Source organism: Bos taurus, chromosome 18 (assembly GCF_002263795.3).
Source record: "Bos taurus isolate L1 Dominette 01449 registration number 42190680 breed Hereford chromosome 18, ARS-UCD2.0, whole genome shotgun sequence".
NCBI classification, from domain to species: Eukaryota; Metazoa; Chordata; class Mammalia; order Artiodactyla; family Bovidae; genus Bos; species Bos taurus.
In genome coordinates, this window is record NC_037345.1 from 54893045 (window position 1) to 54919054 (window position 26010).

Here is a 26010-nt window from a genome sequence, read left to right on the forward strand (position 1 = left end):
CTCCCGGTCGCGAGACTCCCTGGAAAGGGGATGAAGTGGGGCGAGCCCTCCCGCAGAGCACGCTGGGAAACAGCCCCGAGCCACTGTTGCTCTGGATTGAGGAGTGACCAGCGGGAAAACGGAGATCTGGTGGGAGCCACCGCGCGAGGCACGGCGGGAAGAGAGGCGGGAGGCCGCGCGGGGCATCCCGGGAGCAAGGGCCGGGCCGGGCCGCGGCGCGGGGCATTGTGGGAGGTGGACGCCGCTCCGGGGCGGGTAGGTGAGTGGGGAGGGGCGGGAAGGGTGCACATCTGGGGGAGGGGAGAGGCACAGCTGGGTGGGACAGCCGGGATGGGAGGTGCCGCGGCTGGCAGGGCTGGGAGGGGTTGTGGAGCCTGGAGCCGGCTGGGAGTGGCTCCAAGAGTGGGGGAGGCGCAGCTGGACGTGGGGGAGCATCTGGGGCGATGCAGCCCGTCTGACGACGACGGGCCACGTCTAGGGCGAGGACGCCAATCTGGGGGAGGATGATAGCTGGACGTGGGAGGAGGGGGCCACAGCTGGGCCGCGCGGTGCATCTGGGCAGATGGGGACCGCAGATGAATACTGGTGACACTTTAGAGAATTGGCCATAAGTGAATGGGGCACACACCTGTACGTGAAGGGGCCGTACTCGATGTGGGGAGGACGTCTGGATACGAGAGCATCTCGGAAGTAGGGGCACAGCTGCATGTGGCAACCCCTGGGGGCCCCATCTGGGAGAGAGGCAACAGCCGCCTAGTATCTGAAACACATCTGGGGAGGAGAAAGCCACAGGTGCATGAAGAATAAGACTGGGGATGAGCGATCCATTACTGGAGGTGCGGAGCACATCCGGAGATCGAGCTTCTTTAGAAGGGCCGCGAGGGGGGGAGGTCGCAGCTGGATGTGGGTTACAGCCCTCGTATAGGCGCATGAAAAAGGGCGTTCTAGATGACCGGAGGCTCTAGAGGTTACCGCCAAGTGCAGAAGGCACATCCGGAAGGGGAGGGAATCCTACCTGGAAGCTGGGAACACATTCGGGAAGGGGTCCACGACTGAGTTTTAAGAGTCATATTTTGGGAGAGGGACCGTAACTGTACTAGGGATCACGTGTGTCTATGGAGGAGACCAGAACTGGAGTTAAAAGATCAGCCTGGCAGGTTCCAACTGTCCCAGGAATATAGCTGGGCGTGGGAGGAGGCCAAAGATGGGCTGGAGGCTAACGGGTACACCCCGCTCCCCGCCCCCGCCCCCTGCCCCACCTGGAGAGAGGCGTCAGCTCTGAAGAGGCAGGCGGAGACTGGAGCAAGCGGGAGACCTCCTCGGGAGAGGACGGATCTGATATCCAGGTGTCCTCCCCACCCCTCCCACCCAGGCGCCCCAGGATGGAGCCTCCACCAGGCACAGCGGCGGGGCAGGAGGAGCAGGAGCTGCGGGAGAGGGCCTTCTTCTCGTGGGCCGAGTTCAGTCGCTTCTTCGACGCGTGGTGCCAGCAGCGACTGGCACTCTTCTTCGTCAAGAGCTCCATGCACCTGGCGCGCTGCCGCTGGGCCAGCGCGCCCCCGCTCTACACGCTCATCGACGTGCTCAAGTACAGCTACGTGCGGCTGGTGTGCAAGGACGTGCGCGCGCCCAGCCGGCCCGCCGTGGGGTGCGTGAGCCGGGCTGGGGGCTGGCGGGGGGTGGTGTGCGTCCCGGGGGAGGGGAAAGCAGCGAGCCCGCACCCGGGAGACCGGGAGGGCAGAGATGTCAACTGAAACCGCTAAACCTTGAAGAGAGACTAAAGGGTCAAGGCTCAGACTAAAACTGAGACAGAGGCAGTTTGCTGGAGGGATGGAGAGCCACTTGCAAAGTGCGGCCTCCACTTAGAGATTTTCTAAGAGACCCGTGGAGAGGCACAGAGCGAGACAGACACACACACACCCAAGAGACATTAAAAAAGAAAATTCCAAAAACATGGAGACATGGCGCCAAAAACACCAGCCAGCCAGAAAAACAGGTGAGAGCCCAGGTTTAGGACACCTATATGAAGAGGCTAGCTGCAGAGAAAGCCATAGGACAAAAATAGCTACCCCCTGCCAAAAAAAAAAAAAAAAATCATTGCATTCAGTAAATCCAAGGCCAGGTCCCCTGCCAGAAGCTAGGGATATTTCACTTGGGGGGAGTTGGGGTGGGGGTTAGCAAGACAGACAAATTCCCAGCCCTTCTGCTTTCAGAAGGGACAGAAGAGTAACATGATATGAACAAGCTCACAGATAACAGTTCCCTCTAACTGTAATGCTTCAGAGGGCTTGAGGAATCCAGGAGGGCTAGGAGACACAACCAAGTGGCCAGGGGTATTTTAACTTACCCTAGTTTTAAACCCTGCACATTCTCCTTACAATGTTGGGTTTCCAGCCTCCCTTGCAACTCGGGAGGAGGCTGAGACATTGTTCCCGTGTGGCAGGCAGCCACCCCAATCAGACGGGGCTTTGGCACTCAGGTTTGCCACAGACCCCACCACTCTCTGCCACCTCCTCCTCTGCCACTTCCTTTGTCTGTCTGGCCCTTGTCCGTGTATGAGTTGGAGACCCTTGGTTGGGGAGTCAGGGACAGAGGGGTTCGCTGAAGAACACAGGCTCTGCCTATGCTGCTTGAGACCGGCTCCACCACTTCCTGGGTGGGTCTCTTTGGGCGGCGAACTTCACACCTCCAAGCCTCAGTTTTCTCATCTATGGAAAGGGCTGTTGTAAGGTTACTGTGAGCAGGAAGGCGGCTTTCCAGTGCCTGGAACACGGGGCAGCTCAATACATAAGAACTGTTACAGGAGTCACATGCACAGAGAAGGAAGCTGGCAGCCTGGGGCCCACCACAGCTCTACTGCTCATCAGCCCATGACGCTGAGCTCGTGACATCCCCTTTCTGGGCCTCAGTTACCTCCCTGGGAAGATGGGAGAAGTAATATATTAATGGGCTTCCCAGTTGGCTCAGTGGTAAAGAATCCACCTGCAATGCAAGAGATACAGGAGACGCTGGTTCAATCCCTGGGTCAGGAAGATCCCCTGGAGGAGAGCAGGGCAACCCACTCCAGTATTCTTGCCTGGAGAATCCCATGGGCAGAGGACCCTGGAGGGCTAGAGTCCATAGGGTCACAAAGAATCGAAGATGAGTGGAGCAACTTGGCACGCATACACACACGATAGTATTGATCAGTAGGTTTTGTGAGGATTCAATGAGTGGATAGATTGAGATCATTCAAAAGGGGGCCTAGGTGATTGCTTAGTAACTACAGTTCTCATTCAGAGCTCATTAAGCATTTATTGTGAGGATTACAATTCTCAGTAGCTTACCCACTGCTTATTCTAGAAACAGACTTGGAGAGCTAGAAGTAGAACAGTATCAAACACTCATTATCACCCAGGTACCTAGAACATGAGAGCTTGTGGGGAGCTCAGGCCCAATCTGGAATCTCTCCTTGTTTTTGCTTTTTCTCCTTGTTAACAGAACCCAATTCAAAACAACAGACACTTACTGAGCCCCTACCGTATTCATGCTGTTCATAGGGTGTGTGGAACCCAAAGAGCTGATGTCTGCCCTTGAGCAGCTCAGGCATCTAATGGAGGAGACAAAGGCCACCACCCCTCAAAGATGGCCCAAAGTAATGAAAAAGACGGGCTTCCCTAGTGGCTCAATGGTGAAAAATCCGCCTGCCAATGCCGAGACACAGGTTCCATCCCTGGGTCAGGAAGATCCCCTGGGGAAGGAAATGGAAACCCACTCTAGTATTCTTGCCTGAGAATCCCATGGACAGAGGAGCCTGGCGGGCTACAGTCCATGGGATCGCAAAAGAGTTGGACACGACTTAGCGACCAAACAAAATGCCACAACAACAAAAAAAAAAAAAAGAGAAAGATGGAGGAGGATAAAAGAGGAATGATCAGCTGTACCAAGTTCCCAGGGTAGATCTGGAAGGCTGCCTGGAAGAGGTGACCGTAGGTGGTATTATCTCTGTATGTTTGTGTTATGTATGTATGTGACTTAACAAACACATGGCACATACTACATGCAGGCACTGTCCCTCTACACATTTCAGAGGGACCCAGGGGGCAGGAGGGATGGGAGGGAGTGACAGGCCAGCAAGGGGGTGAGGACCATGACTTGGGCTGGGCCTGGTGACTGGGTGGACAGTGGGATGGTCCCGGGATGCAGAGCCTGGGACTGGAGGTGATTGATGAACTGGTGGCTGAGGATGTGGGGGCCCATCACTTCTGAGCCCCTGTATTCCCTCCAGCTGCTCAGGCAGGGCCTCTCCAGTGTCACAGTCCAGGGACCAAGGACAGAGTCGGAAATGAGTTCATGAGAAAGGCCAGGAGACATGGCTGGAACGGTGTCAGGCCTAGACCCGCAGGGCTGAGTCCAAGAGCTGGGACTTCATCCTGGTGCTCCCCGGGGCTGTGAGCAGGGTCAGCTCTGGGGGTAGGAAGATCCTCTGGGGCCTGACAGGGAATGGACTAGAGGCGGGAAATCAGAGGCCAGAGAGGCGGCTGGGGCTGAGGGTTCAGGGAGCACACAAATGGGCCATCTTTCTAGCCCATCCTTTCCTGGAGGTTGCACAGTAACCCCCAAATCACCACTGGTGTATGTACCTCTCCCACTTTTCCCAGCTGTCACAGCACTCACCTCTTTAGAAGAGAACTCCCAACCTTTCCCAACACACACCAGCCTTTGAAAGCACAAACATCTTGAGAACCTGAAAGATCCAGAAGAATCCTGTGAGTGGAGTGCAGAACACAGCGGCGGTACTTTTTTTTGACGGCAAGACTTGCAGGATCTTAGTTCCCCAACCAGGGGTGGAACCTGCACCCTGGACAGAAAAAGTGCAGAGTCCTCACCACTGGACCACCAGGGAAGTCCTAGGAAGGTACTTTTAGAAGAAAAAAAGATGTTTGAAAACAGCAGCTACTTTTTAATTGTTTATTAGATATCAGCCCCCTTTCTCACCATGCATTTTAATCATCTCACTGAATCCTCTCAACGACCCTGCAAGGTCAGTATTATTATTAGCCCCTATTTCCAGATGAGAAAACTGAGGCACAGAGAGGTTAAAAGACTTTCCCAAAATAACACAGCTGCTAAGAGGGAAAACCAGAATTTAGACCCACACAATTTGACCATAAAACCCAGGCTTTTAATTACCATCCTATCTCCCTCACCTTTATTTCAATCATGGATCATTTTAATGTGAGAGTTCAATGTGCTAACACCCTAAGGATATTTTGGTCCTAGGTATCATGCATTTGTTCGTTTCATCAAGAGGTTTGTATTGAGCATCTACTATATGCAGGATGTATGTGTCTTAGGTGCTGTGATTTCAGCGGGGAGCATTCATTGCAGATGTGCATCAATCAAATCATCATGCCAGTATTGTGATGGAATCTGCCCAGGGATGGTCAGGGAGGGCTTCCTGGAGGAGGTGGTGCTGGCTCTGAGTTGTGAAGGATGAGTAGGAGTTATCTAGATGAAAAGAAGGGAGAAGGATGTTACATGAAGAGGGAAAGAACTTATGGTAGGTTGGTTGCAATTGAAATAGGGGGGGAAATGAATGGTTTCGAGAGTTTAGAAGGTGTGATAGGCAGGACTTGGTGGTGGGTGATTTCGGTGGGATGAGTAATAAGTGGTGTACCTGGGGTTCAGACAGTGGCATATAGTCATTCACTCATATATTTACTGAGCACCTCCCAGAGGCTGGAGCTGTTCTAGGTGTTGAAGATCCAGCAGTAGACAAAACAGACTAAAATTCCTGCCCATGTGGAGCTGACAGTGAGAGGGGCTTGTGGTATTGTTATCCCAGTTAGATGGAGAGAAGTGGCATGTGGAGGCTGCCATAGACCATTGTGTGACATAATGTGACCCCAGAGAGGGCACGTGCCATCCTCTGGTACGTCCATTCTTCTGGATGCATGGCTTCCCCTGGAGTTGGGGCTTGTTCTAGAGGCTGAAACACCCAGGCCCAAAGAGGTCAGACCAGAGAGAAAGCCCATGAATTTTTCTAGATAAATGTATGGGGTAGAACCCCATGAACTTGTCATTTGGTTAGATCAGAAATGGCTGCATGTTGGAAATTCTCTTGAGCTTCATCTGATACCATCGTGGCAGCTCCACTGTGCTGTGCTTAGTCACTCAGTCATGTCTGACTCTTTGTGACCCCATGGACTGTAGCCCACCAGACTCCTCTGTCCATGGGGATTCTCCAGGCAAGAATACTGGAATGGGTTGCGATGCCCTCCTCCAGAGGATCTTCGCAACCCAGGGATCAAACCCAGGTCTCCCACATTGCAGATAGATTCTTCACCATCTGAGCCACCAGGGAAGCCCCTCAGAGCGGCTTCACATTTTTCTTCTATTTAGAATGATTTGTACACTGAAGATTTTTCTAAATTTGCATTCTTTCTGTTACTTTAAGCAAAAAGTCTCAAATGCTTTTTGTGGATTTTTAAAATCTGTTAAACTCTTGGGTTTTACTTTGTGCATAGAGGGAAAAAAAGAATTGTCTCTGATTTAACAGAGACAATTCCAAGTATTTAGACTGAAGGTTTCTCGGGTGGATCCTGAGAAGGATCACCCTCCTCAAGGACTGTTTAGAAAGAATGTGGGAGCCTTTAGGGGCTGGGGTGTGCTATTGGCATTTACCACCCGGAAGCCTTCTTAACTCTACCAGACCCCAGATGGTCTATGTTAGAAGGGTTGGCAGACTAGGAGCCCTGGGGCCAAGTGCAACCTGCAGCTCATCATTGTAAATAAAGTTTTATTGACACACAGATACACCCATTCAGTTACATATCATCCATGGCTGTGTCTATGGTATAGCAACAGGACCTGTAAGTTTGCTGACCCCTGCTCTATAAATGTGAAATCTACCAAAAAATGCCAATCTCACCTCCCCATGGAGAAACACAGTCCCCTTTTCGGACAACAGATGTCAATTTAAACATTATCAGAGAAATATATACTCTGATGTTTTTCTTTTTGTACTCTGGTTTTCTTTTCCCGCACCCCACTCCAGTACTCTTGCCTGGAAAATCCCATGGATGGAGGAGCCTGGTGGGCTGCAGTCCATGGGGTCGCTAAGAGTCAGGCATGACTGAGCGACTTCACTTTCACTTTTCACTTTCATGCATTGGAGAAGGAAATGGCAACCCACTCCATTGTTCTTGCCTGGAGAGTCCCAGGGACGGGGGAGCCTGGTGGGCTGCCGTCTATGGGGTCACGCAGAGTTGGACACGACTGAAGTGACTTAGCAGCAGCATTCTCTTTTTCACCGTGCTGGATGTCATTCCCTAAGTTGATGCCAGGTGATGGGCCATGCCCTGCAGTTTGAAAACCACTGTCTGAGACAGGCTTTTGCTCACACACATAGAGATGTATAAGGGCATGTTAGCTCACGTGTTGTCTGTAAGGGAGAACTGGAGACAACCTAACAGTTGGCATAGTTGTGGAGTGGAATATTAGGCAGCAAACAATGAAACAGAAAGTCTTGGAGAGCTAACGAGTGAAAAAGCAAGCTACAAAATGTTATATAGAGTGTGATGTTTGTATTAGTTTCTAGTTGCTGCTGCAACAAATTACCACAAACATTGTGGCTTACCACACACATCATACAGATGTGTGATCTTACGCTGCTGAAGGTCAGAAGTCCAACACGGGTCTCAGTGGGCTAAATCAAGTTGTCTGCAGGGTTGTGCTTCAGGAGGCTGCAGGGGAGAATCTGTTTCGTTGCCTTTTCCAGCTTCTAGAGCCCACCCCCATTCCTTGGTTTGCAGCCTCTTCCTCCATTTTCAAAGCCAACAGCATAGCATCTTTCAATCTGTCTCTGACTTTGATGCTCCTCTTTCCTTTTTCCCCTTATTTAAGGACCCTTGTGATTCCACTGGGCCCGTCTGGATAACCTAGTATCATCTCCTCACCTCAAATCTGAATTTAATCATATTTGCAAAAGTCTGTTTGCCCTGTACAATAACATTTGCATGGCTCCTTCAACTAAGGTGTGACTATCTTTGTGTGTATGCGTGCGTGCAAAGTTGCTTCAGTCGTGTCTGACTCTTTGTGACGCTATGGACCATAGCCCCCCCAGGCTCCTCTGTCCATGGGATTTCCCAGGCAAGAATACTGGAGTGGGTTGCCATTTCCTTCTCCAGGGGATCTTCCCGACCCAGGGATCAAACCCATGTGTCCTGCATTGCAGGACATTTACCACTGAGCCAACAGGGAAGCCCATTTTATATATAGAAGTGTGTATATTTTAATCCCAAACTTCTAATCCCACCCCTTCCCCTTATGGTAGCCATAAGTTTGTTTTATATGTCTTTGAGTCTGTTTTGTAAGTTTATTTGTGTCATTTTTTTCAGTTCCATGTATAAGCAGTATCGTATATTTGTCTTTGACTTAAAATCACTTGGTATGGTAGTCTCTAAGTACATTTGTATTGCTGCAAATGGCATTATTTTATTTTTATGGTTGAGTAATATTCTACCATATCTGTGTCTACATCTGTATATAATACAGATATCTCACCATAAGGCTTTGTGTTCCTTTGATACCTCATCAGTTTGAGCACCTTTTCATGTATACAAAGTTTTGAAACCTTGTAAAATCATTTTCATTGCTTATGAATACATAAAAACACATGTGGGAATGCTCAGTACCCCCTTTTGGGAGTGGCTACCTCTGGGGGCAGAAGGAGGGAGGGGATTTAGTTGGGACAGAGTTCACAGAAGGCCTCGGCTTGCAGTGTTGTTATTGCTAAGTCAGAAGCAGATACAGGAGTATATGAAACATTTTATTTCTTCAAATTGATTAAGGTAAGTATGATAAACCATGCATTCACTTTTAATAGAGCTGGGGGTGGTGGATACAGAATTCTAGCACACATACAGCCCTCCCCCATGTTCCAGACACTGTTTTCCAGTACTTTCCAGGTAGCAACTCTTTTAATCCTCACAACAACCCTATGAGAAACGTATGATGATTGTCACCTCCCTTTTAAGAGGAAACTGAGGCCCGGAGACCTGAAGCAACCTGCCCAAGGTCACACAGCCAGCATATTCTTAAGGCCCTCTACTCTTCTCTGTGCTCAAAACAATTCTTTTTAAAACAATTTTACTGAGAGTTGATTAACAATGTTATGTCAGTTTCGGGTGTGCAGCAAAGCGATTCAGTTAAGACATATATTCTTTTTAGATTCTTTTCCATTGTGGGTTATGACAGGGTATTGAGTATAGGTCCCTGCACATACAGTAGGTTCTTGTTGGTTATCTAGTTTCTATATAGTAGTGTGTTTATTTTATTTTAGTAGTGTGTATGTTTTAATCCGGAACTCATAATGAATGGATCCCTCCCCCACCTTGAAACAATTCTTAATGTTAAAACCTAAGAATAAAGGAGAGAGAGAGAAGGCAGAAGAGGGCGGGCAGTGGGGTGATGTGACTGGCAGCCGTGATCCTTCCTTCCGCAGGCCCCCCCAGCCTGGCTGCCCGGCCTTCATCATCGTCAAGCTGAGTCCGCTGCGGGACCGCCTTGTGGTGACGGAGTGCCAGCTGACTCACTCGCACCCGGCCTGCCCGCTCGAGTTCGCCTACTACTTCCGCCCGGGCCACCTGCTGGCCAACGCCTGCCTACCTGTGCGCACCACCAACAAGATCTCCAAGCAGTTCGTGGCCCCGGCCGACGTGCGCCGCCTGCTCTCCTACTGCAAGGGCCGCGACCACGGCGTTCTGGACGCCCTGCACGTGCTCGAAGGGCTCTTCCGCACCGACCCCGAGGCCAAGGTGGGGTCTCGCGAGAGGCAGGCGGGGAGCGGGGGTATGGGGGAGAGCCACGCCCAAGTCTCGCGGGTCTTTCATTTCGTCCATCAATCCATCCTCCCATTCATCATTCTCGCCTTTCATTCATTCCTTTCCACATTCATTCAGCACTTATGGAGGCATGGGATGGGGGTGAGAGGCGGCCGCCAGCAAGACACGCACAGTCCCTCAGAGAACTCATCCTCTAGGGCCGCGCCCTGCAGTAGAACTTTCTGCCGGGATGGGAATGCCTTATGATCCCACGCCGCCCACTATGTTAGCCCCGCAACCACATGTGGTTGTTGCGTGCTTGTCATGTGGCCAGTCGGACTGAGGAACCCAATTTTTAAATATTACTTCGTTTTCACGAATTGAAATTTAAATAGCCACCTGTGGTGATTGGCTACTGCTACCGTGCAGTGGTCGCGGGAGAAACCACAGACAGGCATGTCCAAATGTGGTATCAGGTCAATAGAGTTGGGGCTAGGTAGAAAAGTATCCGGAGTGATGGACGGTGCTATTAAAAAATTTTTTTAACTGAACTACACAAATAGAAAATGCACAAATGATAAGTATGGAATTTGATGAGTATTCGCAAAGTAAAAACACCCCGGTCAACCAGATCACATCTTAGTAGGGAGGGTACGCCATGATATAATGAGATGAATGGGGGTTGGAGGGGTAGGGGAAGAATCCTAAAGGAGAATAGGGCAAGAGTGTGGACAGGGCCCGTTGTAAGGGTGCTATTTTAATGTGAGTGGTCAGGGAAGGCCTCTATGAGGACATGATGGTGAAGCTGAGGAGACAGACTGGAGGGAAGGGACACCCCCCCCCCCCCCCAATCATTTTGTCTTTGAAAGGAAATGGATTCCAGGCAGAGGGAAGAGTCATTGTAGAGGCTCTGAGGCTGGGGGGAGATCGAGGTGCTGGAAGAATGGCGAGAATACTGCCTCTCTGTGAGGAATCTTTCTGCTGGTTTGATCTGACTTCAGAGCCAGGGAGGATTTAAAGGGAAAGAAGGAAGGGAGGGAGGGAAGAAGAGAAGGAGGGAGGAGAGAAAACTGGTTTCTCCTTTCTCCTTCTGGCTGTGCTTTCATGCATGGAAGAGGTCCCGACTCAGGATAAAGATGAGGTGTGAACCTGTTACCAACTCCAAGCTCACTCTACTTGCTGCATGAGAGGCCAATAAATCCAAGGGCCGAGGTGTTGAAGGAAGGAATATGACTTTATGCAGAAAGCCAGCTGACCCAGAAGATGGCAGACTAACGTCTCAAAATAACTATCTTCTTGTTGCCGGGAGGAAGCCAGTTCTGACTCCATGTTGGAAACTGTTTCTTTGACTTGCTTTTATTATTATAATCATACTCAAGGGCTTACCTGGGAGGACCCTGCCCCTCTGCTTGACTGTAAACTAAAGTTCCTTTGTTCATCTCCTGGAGAGATAGTTTGTGCTTGCCCCCCTGTGAATAGAAGAGAGTAACACACCCCTTCTGAAGGTTGGACATTCCCTTGGAGATGTTTTGCAAGACTGAAGACCCTTTCACTTTACTTCCCCACTGCATCTCCCTCTCTGTTCTGCCTTTTGACTTTAGTTCCTCATTGCCTCTTTCTCTCTGATCTATAAAACAACCTGGCGTCCAGACCCCAATAAGATGGTTATTTTGAGGTGCTAGCCTGCCATCTTCTCGGTCTGCCAGCTCCCCGATTAAAGTGTCTTCCTTGCCTTCCGAGAGACCTCACCTCGTCTCTCAGATTCATTGGCCTATTGTGCAGCGAGGAGAACGAGCTTGGACTCAGTAACATTCTCAGGGCCTGGATGCCAGGTTCTTTTATGGATAGGAGATGGAGGGAGGTGAGAAAACAAGTTAAAAAGACCATTTAATTTTTGAAAATACCTCCTAGAATGGCAAGTCTCAGGCAGGGGAATGTGTTAGTTTTTCTTTACAATCATTCGTAGGTGGGTAGGGTCAGATTATCTCCCTGTGAGCTAAACAAAGGCACTTTAGCTTAAGGGTCAGGCAGAGGGGGCAGGGTTCTCTGAGGCAGGCCATTATGTATGATTATAACAACAAAAACAGCACACACACACACACAAAAACCACGAGGGTTAAAGCCATAGAAACAGCAAGGAGTCAAAATTAACCCTTCCCAGTAACAAACCCACTCTCTAGAATCAAGTCCAAGCACTCTTCCCATCTCCACCTCATGCCCAGTAACAAGCCCTCTTTCACACCCAGCCCCCTATCCACACATAATATTGACAATTTCACTAACGTTTATCGGGCACTTACTATGTTGCGGGCACTGCCCTAAGTGCTTTATAAATGGTGATTTGTTTCAAATCTCACCAGCACACTACAAGGAAGGAGTCCACCATTCTCATTTTCATTTGGCAAATAAGGAAACTGAAGCACAGAGAGGGCAAGTAACTGGCTGGAGGTCACACCGCTACTTAGCGACAGAGCTGGACTTCAGACCCACACAGTCTGGATCCAAGGACATGCTCTTTACCACTCTGTATATTCCTCAGTTTGAAAATGAGGTTCCTGCGCTTCCTTGTCAGTTCCAGCTCTTTCCTGGAAACACCCTGAGTAGGCTCACCCCTGCAAGAAGCAGCATGTTCATATTGGAAAGACTCCAAAGTCAGTGGATCATCCTTCTAGCTCCCAGTCTGGAGGCTGTCATGAAATCCACCCTCAACTGAAGTTGGTCCTGGGTCTGTGACTTGCCCTGCCTTAATTTTTTTCAATTGAAGTATAGTTGATTTACAGTGTTGTGTTAGTTTCAAGTATACAGCAAAGTGATTCTGTTATGCATATACATACATCTATTCTTTTTCCTTATCGGTTATCACAAAATGTTGAGTTTAGTTCCCTGTGCTATACTCAACGTTGGTGCTTATCTATTATATATAGTAATGTGTATATGTTCCTGGAGGAGAGCATGGCAACCCACTCCAGTATTCTTACCTGGAGAATCCCCATGGACAGAGGAGCCTGGTGGGCTACAGTCCATGGTGTCGCAGTCAGACACGACTGAGCGACTAAGCACAGCACAGCACGGCGTGTATATGTTCATCCCAAGTTCTTAGTTTATCCCTGCCCCTGCCTTTTCCCTTTGATAACCATAAATCTTTTCGTTTCTAAGTCTTTGAGTTTATGTCTGTTGTGTGAATAAGTTCGTTTGTATACTTTTTTCAGATTCCACATATAAGCATTATCATATGATATTTGTCTTTCTCTGTCTGGCTTACTTCACTTAGGATGATAATCTCTAGGTCCATCTGTGACGCTACAAATGGCGTTACTTCCTTCTTTTTCATGGCTGAGTAGTGTTCCGGTGTGTGTGTGTGTGTGTGTGTGTGTGTGTGTGTGTGTGTGTGTGTACGCTAAGTCGCTTTGTCGTGTCCGACTCTTTCCCACCCTATGGACTGTAGCCTTCCAGGCTCCTCTGTCCATGGGATTCTCCAGGCAAGAACACTGGAGTGGGTTGCTGTGGTCTCCTCCAGGGGGTCTTCCCAACCCAGGGACTGAACCTGGGTATATTATGTCTACCTGCATTGGCAGGCAGGTTCTTTACCACTGGTGCCACCTGGGAACCCCATTACATACACACACACACACACACACACACACACCCCACATCTTTGTCCATTCATCTTCTGTCCATGGACACTTAGGTTGCTTCCATGTCTTGGCTCTTGTGAATAGTGCGGCTGTGAACTTGGGCTGCATGTGTCTCTTCAAATTAAGAGTTTTCTTTGGATATATGCCCAGGAGTGGGATTGCAGGATTATATGTCGACTTGCCTTAATACTTTTGAAAGAAATGAAGAAGTTCTAGAAAACCAAGACACAGACTAGTGAAAGGGCTCTTCCTTTAAAAAAAAAAATTTAAATACTGGTGTTTTGAATATGTAAGACGGTCACATGTCCTAAATTCAAGAGGTACGAAGGGTATGTAGTGACAAGTCCCCTTGACATATCCTGTCCCTCGGGGCTCCTCCTCAGAGGCTTCTGGAGTATTCAGTGGCTTATCCATCATTTCTATCTTTCTGTTTTATAGCCCAGCGCTGTCCCACAGAACTTTCTGTGATGCTAGAAATGATTTGTGTCTTGCTGTCCAGTAGGCTAGCTCATGTGGCTATTGAGTGCTTGAAATATGGCCAGTCTGACTGAGGAACTGAATTATTTTATTTGGCTGTGCTGTGCCGGATTTTTAAGTTGTGACTTGCAGGACCTTAGTTCCCCCACCAAGGAACCAATACATGCCCCGCTGGAGTGGAAGTGTGGAGTCTTAACCACTGCGCTGCCAGGGAAGTCCCTTGAATTCTTCACTGAATTACACGAACGGAAATTTCAGTAGCCCCATGTCGCTAGTGGCTTCTGAACGGAACGGCACAGCTCTCTGCACAGATAACATTTGCATGTGTTTCTTTTTAATCTTCTTTGCCCTCCCCCCTCCCCCAGCAAGGCAGCGCATCACACCCACTTTTCTGCATCTTGCTTTGTATGCTGGGACCTGCCAGACGTTAGCATCTTTTGTTCTTCCCCTGGGGCCGCTCAAATCCCCCTGAGAAAACTCCAACCACTTGGCTGGCTGGAGGGTAAAAAAAGACAACCATAGGCTTACAGAGCCGTTTCACCGAGGGTATCCCAGAGCCCTATCTGAACCTGGAGCTGGTGCACCCCCTGGTCTCTCACGGCTCAGTCTCAGCCTTTCTACCTCTTGTTGGCTCCCAAAGCGAATCTTCTCTGTGTCCTGTTTTTTACATCAGGCTAGTCATTCGGGGAGTGATATGGTAACAGCTAGAAATTTGCTTTTATGTGGACATACACTAAAAACGTGATATACATTCTAGCTGAACCATTTCCTGGCTGGGGAACATCCAGTAAGTTGTGAACACAAGTTATTAATACACAACCTCTTTGGACCTTGGTTTGTTCATCTGTAGAATGGAGATAATCAAAGATACTACTTCATAGGGTTTGGGGGCTTGGTTTAGGGTCTGGTGGCTCAGACCGTAAAGAATCTGCCTGCAATGTGGGAGACCTGGGTTTGATCTCTGGATCAGGAAGATTCCCCTGGAGAAGGGAATGGCTGCCCACTCCAGTATTCTTGCCTGGAGAATCCCATGGACCAAGGAGCCTGGCAGGCTGCAGTCCATGAGGCCGCAAAGAGTCAAACATGAGTGAGCAACTAACACTTTCATAGGGTTTAGGGTTGTTGTTTTTGTAGGGGTGTGTGTGTGTGTGTGTGTGTGTGTAAGGAACAGTGCCCAGAAAGTTGGAAGCCCTATATGATTTGGCTATTTAGCTATTATTTTTATCCCTTCCTATTTTTGGGGAGGTGGGGACAGTCTGGACACTGTCCACATGTTATTCTGTGCATGTGAAAAAGGAGGCTGTGTGCCTGAATATAGGAAGATGTGTGGTGAGGAGTGTTAAGTGGTATGGTTTCCAATATTCACATCACATTCTGATGTGGAATCTGGTCTACGGATGTTGCATCCCAGGGCCACCGATCTGTGGGTCTGAGATGGTACCCACGCTCATTCGCATCCTCCCAGCTGCTCCTCCCCCGGCCACTCCATCCACCCTTGTGCCCTACCATCCACCATGCACCTCACCCTGGAAGCCTGGGAGGCAGGCCCGATCACTTCTGTGAAGGGTCTAATGGTCAGAAGCATGGACCCTGGGCCCAAAATGCCTGAGTTCAAATCCCAGCTCTGCTGCTTACTACCTGTGTGACCCCAGACAAGCAACTGAACTGCTCTGTGCCTCAGTTTCCCCATGTGAAAAATGGGATGGTAGTAACAGGCCCTGATGTTCAGGATTGTTGTGGGAGTTGAAAGAGTTAATGCCGCAGAACTGTGGAGATAGTTTTTCCCAGCAGTTTGCATATGTGTATTAAGTCGCTTCTCTTCAGTCATATCTGACTCTTTGCCACCCCATGGACTGGTAGCCCGCCAGGCTTCACTATCCATGGGATTCTCCAGGCAAGAATACTGGAGTGGGTTGCCGTGCCCCCCTCCAGGGGATCCTCTCAACCCAGGTATCAAACTGACGTCTCTTACGTCTCCGGCATTGGCAGGCGGGTTCTTTACCTCTAGTGCCACCTGGGAAGCCCTTTGCTCTGTTTGCTTTTCTCTTATTCCTTTTCACAAGGAGAAAAAGATAAGAAGCTTACTTAATACAGTGGACACGTGTAAAGTTGTTCTGGAGGTTTTTTTTAACCCGTTATATCTATTAATATTTTCTTTTCGTTTCTGTTTTGTAACAGAAGTATAGTTGATTTGCAATGCTGTGTTACTTTCTGCTGTACAGCAAAGTGATTCAGTTGTACATGCATATACGTTCTTTTTCCCATTATTTCCATTATGGTTTGTCACAGGATACTGAATAGTTTCCTGTGCTATTCAGTGCTGTGCTTAGTCACTCAGCGTGTCTGACTCTTTGCGATCCCATGGACTGTAGCCCACCAGGCTCCTCTGTCCATGCGGATTCTCCAGGCAAGAATACTGGAGTGGGTTGCCATGCCCTCCTCCAGGGGATCTTCCCAACCCAGGGCTCTAACCCAGGTCTCCTGCATTGCAAGAGGATTCTTTACCGTCTGAGCCACCCAGGAAGCCCGTGCTATACAGTAGGACCTTGTCATTTATCCTTTTTTTTTTTCTTTTTTTGAGATGTAATTGACATATAACATTCTGTTAGTTTCAGGTATACAACATAAGGGTTTTTTTTAATATTTACTTATTTTTATTTATTTACTTGGCTGTGTCTGGTCTTAGCTATGGCATGCAAGATCTTCCTTGGGAACAATGACTCTCTAGTTGTGGCGCCCAGACTCCAGAGCGTGTCGGGCTCAGAAGTTACAGCGCTGGGCTTAGTTGCTCCAAAACATGTGGGATCTTAGTTCCCCAATCAGGGTTCTAACCCACATCCCCTGCATTGCAAGGTGGGTTCTTAACCCCTGGACCACCAGGGAAGTCCCCATAAGGGTTTTGATATTTGTATATATTGTGAAATGATCACCTCAGTAAGTCTAGTTAGCATCTGACAACTTGTATCTTTACGTTGGTTTCTACACCAGCTCCATCGAATAAGACTTTTTGTGTTGATGCAATGTCCTGTCGGCCCCAACCCACAGAGCAGACATGAACCTCGCCCGGCTGCTGAGCAGTGAAATATGACCGGTGTGACCGAGCAAGTGAATTTGTACATCTTTTTAAGTCTTCATTTAAATGTAAATTGCTACTGTATTGAACAGAGCTGTCCTAGATCGAAACATCTGCTAGGATAAATTAAATCATAAAGTAATGGTAGGTATAAAAATTAATGACGGTTGAAAAAACTGATTGTGGTGCTGTAACTGGCTCAGTGGTAAGCCGACTAGGCTTTTCCATAAAATGTATCAAATGCCTCTACTCCTTAAGATGCTGAATGTACAATTTTAGGGTGGGGGAGGCAATTTCCGTGTTCTTTTTGGACTCTGCTAGGCTTTTCAGTGGAGAAGGCAATGGCACCCCCCTCCAGTACTCTTGCCTGGAAAATCCCATGGACAGAGGACCCTGGTAGGCTGCAGTCCATGGGGTCACGAAGAGTCAGACACGACTGAGCGACTTCACTTTCAGTTTTCACTTTCATGCATTGGAGAAGGAAATGGCAACCCACTCCAGTGTTCTTGCCTGGAGAATCCCAGGGATTGGGGAGCCTGGTGGGCTGCCATCTGTGGGGTTGCACAGAGTCAGACACGACTGAGGCGACCTAGCAGCAGCAGCAGGCTTTTCAGAGAAGGCAATGGCACCCCACTCCAGTACTCTTGCCTGGAAATCCCATGGACGGAGGAGCCTGGTAGGCTGCAGTCCATGGGGTCGATGAGGGTTGGACACGACTGAGCGACTTCACTTTCAGTTTTCACTTTCATGCATTGGAGAAGGAAATGGCAACCCACTCCAGTGTTCTTGCCTGGAGAATCCCAGGGACAGGGCAGACTGGTGGGCTGCCATCTATGGGGTCACACAGAGTCGGACACGACTGAAGCGACTTAGCAGCAGCAGCAGGCTTTATTTTTAATAGAATTTTTTGTTGTTGTTACTGTTTTGGTGTTTGTTTTTGTTTTTTTCTTTTACTTTGAAAGTGGAGAACTGTGCATTGCTTTTTAACCCGTTTTGAGGGATGAGGTCAGATTATGGCAGAATAGTTTGTGGAGAGATCTATGCTTAACTTATATTCCAACCCTGATTCTTCAGCTGTGGGTCAGCTCTGCAGGGCCTGGCTGAAACAGCCTAGCTGCCTGCCTGGTAGAGGGGACCTAAGCTCATTGCCACTAATCTCCCTACCCCATTAAGTGACTTTCGTGCAAAAATAATGAGGCCAGAGTGGCTGAGGCCAAGGCAGACAAAAGGGACAGGAGATGAGGTCCAAGGGCCTGAGCATCCAGCTGGATAGCTGTGGGGTGAACTCTGGATTTGACTTGAAGTGTGATTGGAATTTCTGGGAAAGGTTTTCAAGCAGAGGAGGGGGTGATCTGATCTTGAAAATGCCCCCTGGCAGCTCTGTGGGGGACTGGGAGAGACAGGGAGCCTAGTGGAAGTGGCTACAGTAATCCAGGTGGGAGATGGTGATGGTTCTGACCAGTGGCCATAGGGGTGGGGAGATGGGGTCAGATCCTGGACTTATTTTGAAGGTTGCTGCTAGATTTGGGGATGGGTCAAATTTTTAAAAATACATTTATTTGCTTGCACCAGGTCTTCGTTGCAGCACACAGAAGAATCTTTAGTTGCGGCATGTGAACTCTTAGTTGTAGCACGTGGGATCTAGTTCCCTGACCACAGATCGAACCCATGCCCCTTGCATTGGGAGCAAGGAGTCTTAGCCACTGGGCCCCCAGGGAAGTCCCTAGGGGGTGAACTGCATGTGGAGGGTGAAGAAACAGAGGAGCTAAGAGTCAGCCTTGAGTGCTGGGGACTGAGCTATAAAGTGGATGGTGGATTCGAAACCAGGATTCAAAACCAGCATTCCCTGAACTTCCACTCCAGAGATAGTGGCAATTGCTACACACTAGCATTCATTCACTCACTCACTAGGGATGTATTGAGCTGTGGCTCAGGCCAGGTGCCATTCAGAGCACCAACGGCTGCAAAAGTGAAATGAAACAGTATCCTTGTGATGCTGACATCCTAGGGAGGGCAAACAGGCAGCAAGTGAAACAGCAAATAAAAATGTAACACGCTTCAGGGGGTAAGTGTGGAGAGAAGTGGCTGGAGAGAGATGGGTGTTGGCTTAAATGGGGTGTTCAGAGAAGACCTTTGTGAGCACCTGGTCTTTAAGCATGGATGATAGTTATGATAATAAGAAACACTTCAAGAGCACTTACTGGTTATTGAGTGAGTATTGTTGAATAATAGTGATATTATTTGTCAGTGCTGCATGCATGCATGCTCAGTCGCTAAGTCATGTCCGACTCTTTGCGACCCCATGGACTACTGGCCAGCCTCCTCTGTCCATGGGATTTCCCAGGAAAGAATACTGGAGTGAGTTGCCATTTCCTTCTCCAGTGGATCTTCCTGACTCAGAGATTGAACCTGGATCTTCTGCACTGGCCGGCGGATTCTTTACCACTGAGCCACCAAGGAAACCCACTTGTGCCCTGAGATGTTCTAAATACTTCCATTCATTTCATCTGCCTAGTCACACTCTCATCATCATCATTTTGCAAATGATAGAGGTCAGGGAAGTGGCCAGAAGCTACACACAGCCAGGAAGTGGGGGCTCCAGGGTCTCAGCTCAGGCCATCTGGCTCCAGACGCTATGCTAAACCTGACCATCCATGCATGAAGGAATGACTCTTCATTTCCCAGAAGGGGGAACTGGGAAACGAGGGGGTTAAGGAGGAAGCTGGGCACAGAGAGCCTGAGTCACAAGGTTAGGAAGTGGTGGTGCAGGGACTCAAAGCCAGGCAAATTGGCCCCACAGTCTATGCCCTTGAATTCTAGACCAGTGGCTCTCAGACTTGAGCATGCATGGGAACCCCGGGTGTATGCATGCGTGCTCAGTCGCTTCAGTTGTGTCCGACTCTTTGTGACCCCATGGACTATAGCCCATCAGGCTCTTCTGTCCATGGGATTCTCCAGGCAAGAATACTAGAGTGGGTTGCCATGCCCTCCTCCAGGGGATCTTGCCAACCCAGGGATCAAACCCGTGTGTCCTGCATTGCAGGCATATTCTTATACCACTGAGCCACCAGGGAAGCCCTGGAAACCCTGGGAGAGCTTGTCAAGACAGATTGCTGGGCCCCTCCCCCTGAACTTCTGACTCAACGGGGCTGCAGAGGGCCTGGGAATATGCATTTCTGTCAAAGAATCAATAGGTGATGCTGATGCTGCTGATCCAGGACTTACACTTTGAGAACCACTACCCTAGCTGCCTTTGAGTGTAGGAAGGAATGAATACCCAGTTTCTATTAGGGGGAACTGAGGTTCAGAGACGCTGTCTAGTGGGCAAAAACCACACAGCTCTTAGATGGTAATGCCAGAATCGCAAATCCAGGCAATCTGGCCTGTGTGCTCAATGTCTCAATCGTGTCCCGTTCTGTGTGACCCCATGGACTGTAGCCCGCCAGGATCCTCTGTCCATGGAATTTGCCAGGCAAGAATACTGGAGTGGTTTGCCATTTCCTACTCCAGGGGCTCTTCCCCATCCAGGGATCGAACCCACATCTCCTGTGTTTCCTGCACTGGCAGGTGGATTCTTTACCGTGGCTCCACCTGGGAAGCCCCCAGACAATCTGGAGTCGGGTTTTAAACCATTCCCCTGCACTGCCTCCTGCTGGTCAAACGGATGAATGAATGAATGGTTGGAGAGCATCACAGACTCAATGGACACGAATTTGAGCAAACTCCGGGAAATAGTGAAGGACAGGGAAGCCTGGAGTGCTACAGTCCATGGGGTCTCAAAGACAGGGACACGACTTGGGCACTGAACAAGAACAGCAGCAATGAATGAATGGATGGAGTCCCAATTCCCGCCGAGGGGGGGAATCGTGGGCAGGGCGACGACCCCTGAGCCTCTTGACAGCTCTCCCTGCCTCTCCTCCCACGCCCGCAGGTGAAGCTGGTGTTCGTGGAGGACCAGGCGGTGGTGGAGACCGTGTTCTTCCTGACGTCACGCACCCGGGCGCTGCTGCGGCGCTTCCCACGCATGCTTCTGGTGGACCGGCTGCCGGGGCTGCAAGGCGCGCTGGATCTGCTGGCGGTCCTGTGCGTGGACGGCGCGGGCCGCGCGCGTCAGGCCGCGTGCTGCGTGGCGCGCCCGGGCACGCCGAGCCTGCTGCGCTTCGCGCTGGCCTCGTTGCTGCAGAGCGCGCCGGATGTCAAGGGCCGCGTGCGCTGCCTGACTGCCGGGCCCGAGGTGGCGGCGCAGCTGCCAGCCGTGCGCCAGCTCCTGCCCGGCGCTCGCGTCCAGATCTGCAGGGCGCAGGGCCTGGAGACACTCTTCAGCAAGGCGCAGGAGCTTGGCGGCGCGGGCCGCGAGGACCCGGGCCTGTGGCCCCGCCTGTGTCGCCTGGCGGGCGCGTCGTCCCCCGCCGCCTATGCCGAGGCCCTGGCCGAGCTGCGGGCCCACGGCCCGGCCGCCTTCGTCGATTACTTTGAGCGCAACTGGGCGCCACGCCGGGACATGTGGGTGCGCTTCCGCGCCTTCGAAGCCGCCCGCGACCTGGACGCGTGCGCCTTGGTGCGCGGCCACCGCCGGCGTTTGCTGCGTCGCCTGAGCCCCTCGCGCAGCGTGGCGCAGTGCCTACGCGATCTGGTGGCCATGCAGTGGGCCGACGCGGCTGGGGAGGCGGCGCCCGACATCTCCGACGACGCGGGCCCTTGGCCGGAGGGGGAGCCAGGGAGGGGAGCACAGGTGGAAAACCAGAGGTTGAAGGGCCTAGAAACCAGAGACTGGGGAGGGGCGTGGAAGGAGGGAAGTTTTTGGAGAGAAGCTCAGGTGGAGAAGGAGTGGGCCCGAGGGCTGGAGACCAGAGACCGGGGAGGGGCTCAGGTGGAAAGTGAGAAGGGGAGAGGGTTGCAAATCCGTGACTGGAGAGGGGTCCAGTTGGAAAACCAGGTGAGAGAGCTAGAGGGGAGTGTCTGGAGAGGGTCCCAGTTGGAGAAGGAGCGCTTGAGAGCTCCCGAGATCCGAGACTGGAGGGGGGGCCCGTTGGAGGGTGAGAAAGATTGGGGGCTGGAAGGTTATATCTGGAGGGGGGCCCAGGTGGAGGACCAGAGGTTGAGAGGACTGGAAGGGTATACCTGGAGGCTGGCGCAGCTGGAGGATCGAAAGGTTAGGGTGCTGGAGACCGCAGACGGGAGGGGGACCCAGTTTGATTGCGAGAGAGTCAGGAGTCATGATGGGAGCTCCTGGAGGGGGCCCAAGTTGCACGATGAGCGGGTAAGTGGCCTGAAAACCAGGGACTGGAAGGGGCTGCACTTGGAAGCCGAGAAGGAGAGGGGGCTGGAGGTCAGAAACTGGAGGGGGGTCCCTGTGGAGAAGGCCCTGGAACTGGTCCCCGAGAATGGAGACCCCAGGGGGCCCCAGTGGGGAGATGGGAGGCAGAGAGGGCCAGAGACTAGAGAAGGAGGAGCGAGGTTGGGTGTCAAAAGAAGAAGGGGCCTGGAGGATGTAGTTCTGATCCAGCTGGGGGACCCTAGGGGGGCAGGCCTGGAGAATGGAGACGGAGGGGGTGCCCAGGCTGGCAGCCCCAAGAGCAGAGGCGGGCAGGGCAGGGAGTGTGGGGACCCAGGAGGGGGCTGTCTAGGGCTGGGGGATGGAGTCACGTGCAGCGCCCCAGTGGGGACCGTGTCAGAGGGTGACCCAGAGCGGGCAGCCAGAAGGAGGAGGTACCCGGCGCCAGGGGAGAGCTCGCAGGAAGGAAGTGGCGGAGAAGGCCCAAGGGAACCAAAGAGGCCGTGCTGCCCTTCAGGGGACGAGGAGGTGGACTGGGAGCCGCTGGCCAAGTTCCGAGCAGCCTGCGGGCCAGAACTGGCAGAGCTGGTGGCCGAAGAGCTGGCCTTCGCCCGGCAGCACGGGACCCGCGGTTTCCACTGGACGGGGGCTGGCTTCGCCCTGCAGGACGGCGCCTCGGACTTCTTCCTGGACGGAGCGCTGACGCGCTGCTCCTGCTCCATCCACGCGGCGCGCCGCCTGCCCTGCCGCCACGTGTTCGCCGCACGCCTCCTCACCGGGGCAGCCTTATTCCACATGGACCTGCTCAGGGATTGCTGGGGGAGGGCCCCCGAGCCCTGAGCCTGCCGGCCCCTGCCCGTGACCCTCCACGGTGGGAGCGGGAGGGTGGGGGCGGGAGGGCACGCTTCGATCCCAAAGATAACAGGGCTGAGGCCAAGAGGGCCACCCCATTCTGTCCCCGGCCACCTCCTGGGGTACCCAGGGGCCCGATCTTGGCAGCTGGCCTCTCTGGATCCGAGGGGGGAGCCGACAGTGTGGTCTCTGAGGTTCCGTGGCAGATGGTGGTAGCCAAGGGATTCTCCTTCGGAGAGGAAAGTTGGGGTAAGAGAGTGTAGACAGGGTCAGGTCGGGACAGGAGAAGGAAGGGGATAGAGCTGGGGGAGGGGAGGACACCAGGATGTGGGGAGAGCCTGGCAGGAGGAGGGAGAAAAGCAAAGGGGGATGAAGGAGAGGGGAGGGGAGACAGGACAAAGGAGACGTGGAGGAGAGAGGACAAGGGAAGAGGCAGAAATGACGAAGAAATGGAGACAAGCAAGAGGAGGTTGGAGAGGGTGGGGGAGGGGAGGAGGAGATGAGGAGATGAGGAGATGAGGATGAAGCAGAGGGAAGGGGAAAAGGAACCGGCAAAAGAAAGGAAGGGGAGAAAAGAAATGGGAGGGGTTTGATTTGGGATTTCTCTGAGGCCTGGAGTCTTGGATCGCCTTTGCCTACTTGTTGGTCATTCCCAGAAGAGACAAAATTAGAGGGGGGCCCCGGGGGTCTGATGGGATGGGATGGGCTGGGGGGCTCTCCAGCAGGGGAGGGTAACCGTCTGGACTCTGGCGCTTCAAGATTGGAATAAAACAGTACTATTTTGGTTTTTGTGCTGAGTTCTTGGCTTGTTGGGGGTGGGTGGGAGGCCGAGACCCAGAGGACAGTTGAAAAGGTCCAGTGTTCCTCCTCATTTTTTTTTTTTTTTCTCCTATCAACAGGCCCTACAGGGGCTTGATGAAATGTGGGGACCCAAAATGAATCCATCTCCATGGCAGCTCAGGCCCCATCTTCCCTTGCCTGGGCCAGTGGGCCATGGGGACAGCTTGCCAACACCTGTGGATGCTTTCCACCAATGACTAGTCCATGCCAGTGATTGGTTTAAGATGGGGCGTGTGCCCTGATCCAGGCCAGTGGGTCTGCTTAGGGTAGGAGACTTCTAAAAGTTCTCTCAGTCCTAAGGAGAAGCCCGGAATGCAATGGTTAGGCCTAGAGCTGCTTACAAGCCTCTTAATAAAATGTGAGAATGAAGGATATCATTGACGATGACAGAGCTAAGAGAGGAAGAAAATCTGGGGAATTCCCTGGTAGTCCAGTGGTTAGAACTCTGCATTCTCACTACCGAGGGCAAGGGTTCAATCCCTGGTCAGGGATCTAAAATCCTGTAAACTGTGTGGCCAAAAGGAAAGAAAGAAAGAAAAAACCTGTATCTGGAGTCTGCCTACTGGGGAGCTTCCAAATAGGATAAAGATAAGTTAATACTTAATGGCAGCTGGAGTTGGGGTTTCTGTTATTGTAGGTGATGTGGGGGACTGAATTCTCCTGCAGGTGATAGAAATCCAGGCAGAAATAGCACAGCACTTCTCAAATTTTACGAATGGATGAATCACCAGTCAGTCTAAATGGGGCCCGATATTTTATCATTGTTGTCGTTTAGTCGCTAAGTCATGTCTGACTCTTTCAACACCCCATGGACTGTAGCCAGCCAGGCTCCTCTGTCTGTTGGATTTCCCAGGCAAGAATACTGGAGTGGGTTGCCATTTCCTTCTCCAGGGGATCTTCCCAACCCAGGGAGGGAACTGGCATTTCCTGCATTGGCAGGCAGAATCTTTACCACTGAGCCACCAGGGAAGCCCCCAAGATTGTATAAGGTTCTCCAATGATGCGGTTGCTGCTGGACTGTGGAGCACACTTTGAGTAGCAACAAAGGAGCTTGATATAAAAGGGGGTCCAGCCAGTCACATCACTGGGAAATCAGAGGCTTCAAGTGCAGCTGAATCCAGGAGCTCAGATAATGTCAGGTTTCTCCTCTGTGCTTCTGCCTTTTGTGTGTGGGTTCTTTCAAAAGAAGGCAATCTCCTTTGGCTGAGAAAGATAGTGACTTGGAGCCCTAATCTCATATCCTCAGATTTTGGTCCCCTTTCCATCAGCATCCCTGTATCAAGTCTCAAAGAAGAAACTGTTCAGATGTACCAAGAGTATCAGTATCAGTTATCTATGGTTGCATTAATACTGTGTAACAACCATGACACTTCAAAGCTATTTAATGATAAGCATTGATTGTTTTTGTCTTTCATTGTCTCTTGTTTATGTGTTACTCAAAAACTTGAGCAAGCCTCAGGAAATTGATTACCCAGAGACCTTGTTAAGACATAGACATCGCCCTGAATTTCTGATTGAGTAGGTCTGAGGAAGGGCCTGAGAATTTACATGTCTAATGATGCTGACGCACCTGGTTTAAAGACCATGCTCGGAGAATCACTGTTCTGATCAGTCAGCCTGGACACCTGCTTATTCCTATAATAGGACGACGGGGCAGACAGAATGTACAGGATCACAAAGATTGAGGAGTTTGGGGGATTTTTATATTTATTATTTATTTGGCTCCACTGGGTCTTCATTGCAGCATGCGGGATCTAGTTCCCTGACCAGGGATTGGACCCAGGCCCCTGCATTGGGAGCATGGAGTCTTAGCCACTGGACCACCAGGGAAGTTCCAAAGAGGGAGGGTTGTTCAAGAAAGGAGGCAGTAAGAATTCTGAGCAGGCAAACCCCACCGCAGTCCAGTGCACATCAATGTCCCAAACCTCCCCACTTAACTGTTTTATACTTAGATTCTTGGACGTGGGTTAGGGAGAGTCCTAGGAGGGAAAGAGCTCAGCTGTACTGTAAATTGAAGAAGGGCCAGTAGAAGAGGGTCAGGGTATGAGAAAG

The 26010-nt window shown here is 51.0% G+C and overlaps 1 protein-coding gene across 2 annotated transcripts; it reads left to right on the plus strand.

The window, feature by feature from the left end:
- Positions 1 to 212: 212 nt before the first annotated feature.
- ZSWIM9 (zinc finger SWIM-type containing 9) lies at positions 213 to 23903 on the plus strand. 2 transcript variants are annotated; one of them, XM_010815196.3, is made up of 4 exons: positions 213 to 259; positions 1373 to 1648; positions 9488 to 9800; positions 20923 to 23903. In XM_010815196.3, the coding sequence occupies exons 2-4, from the start codon at positions 1383 to 1385 to the stop codon at positions 23104 to 23106; spliced, it is 2763 nt and encodes a 920-aa protein (XP_010813498.1). In that variant the 5' UTR covers positions 213 to 259; positions 1373 to 1382; the 3' UTR covers positions 23107 to 23903. The 2 variants fall into 2 exon arrangements, with proteins under 2 accessions (XP_010813498.1, XP_010813497.1); XM_010815195.4 differs by having other exon boundaries at positions 213 to 255.
- Positions 23904 to 26010: the final 2107 nt, after the last annotated feature.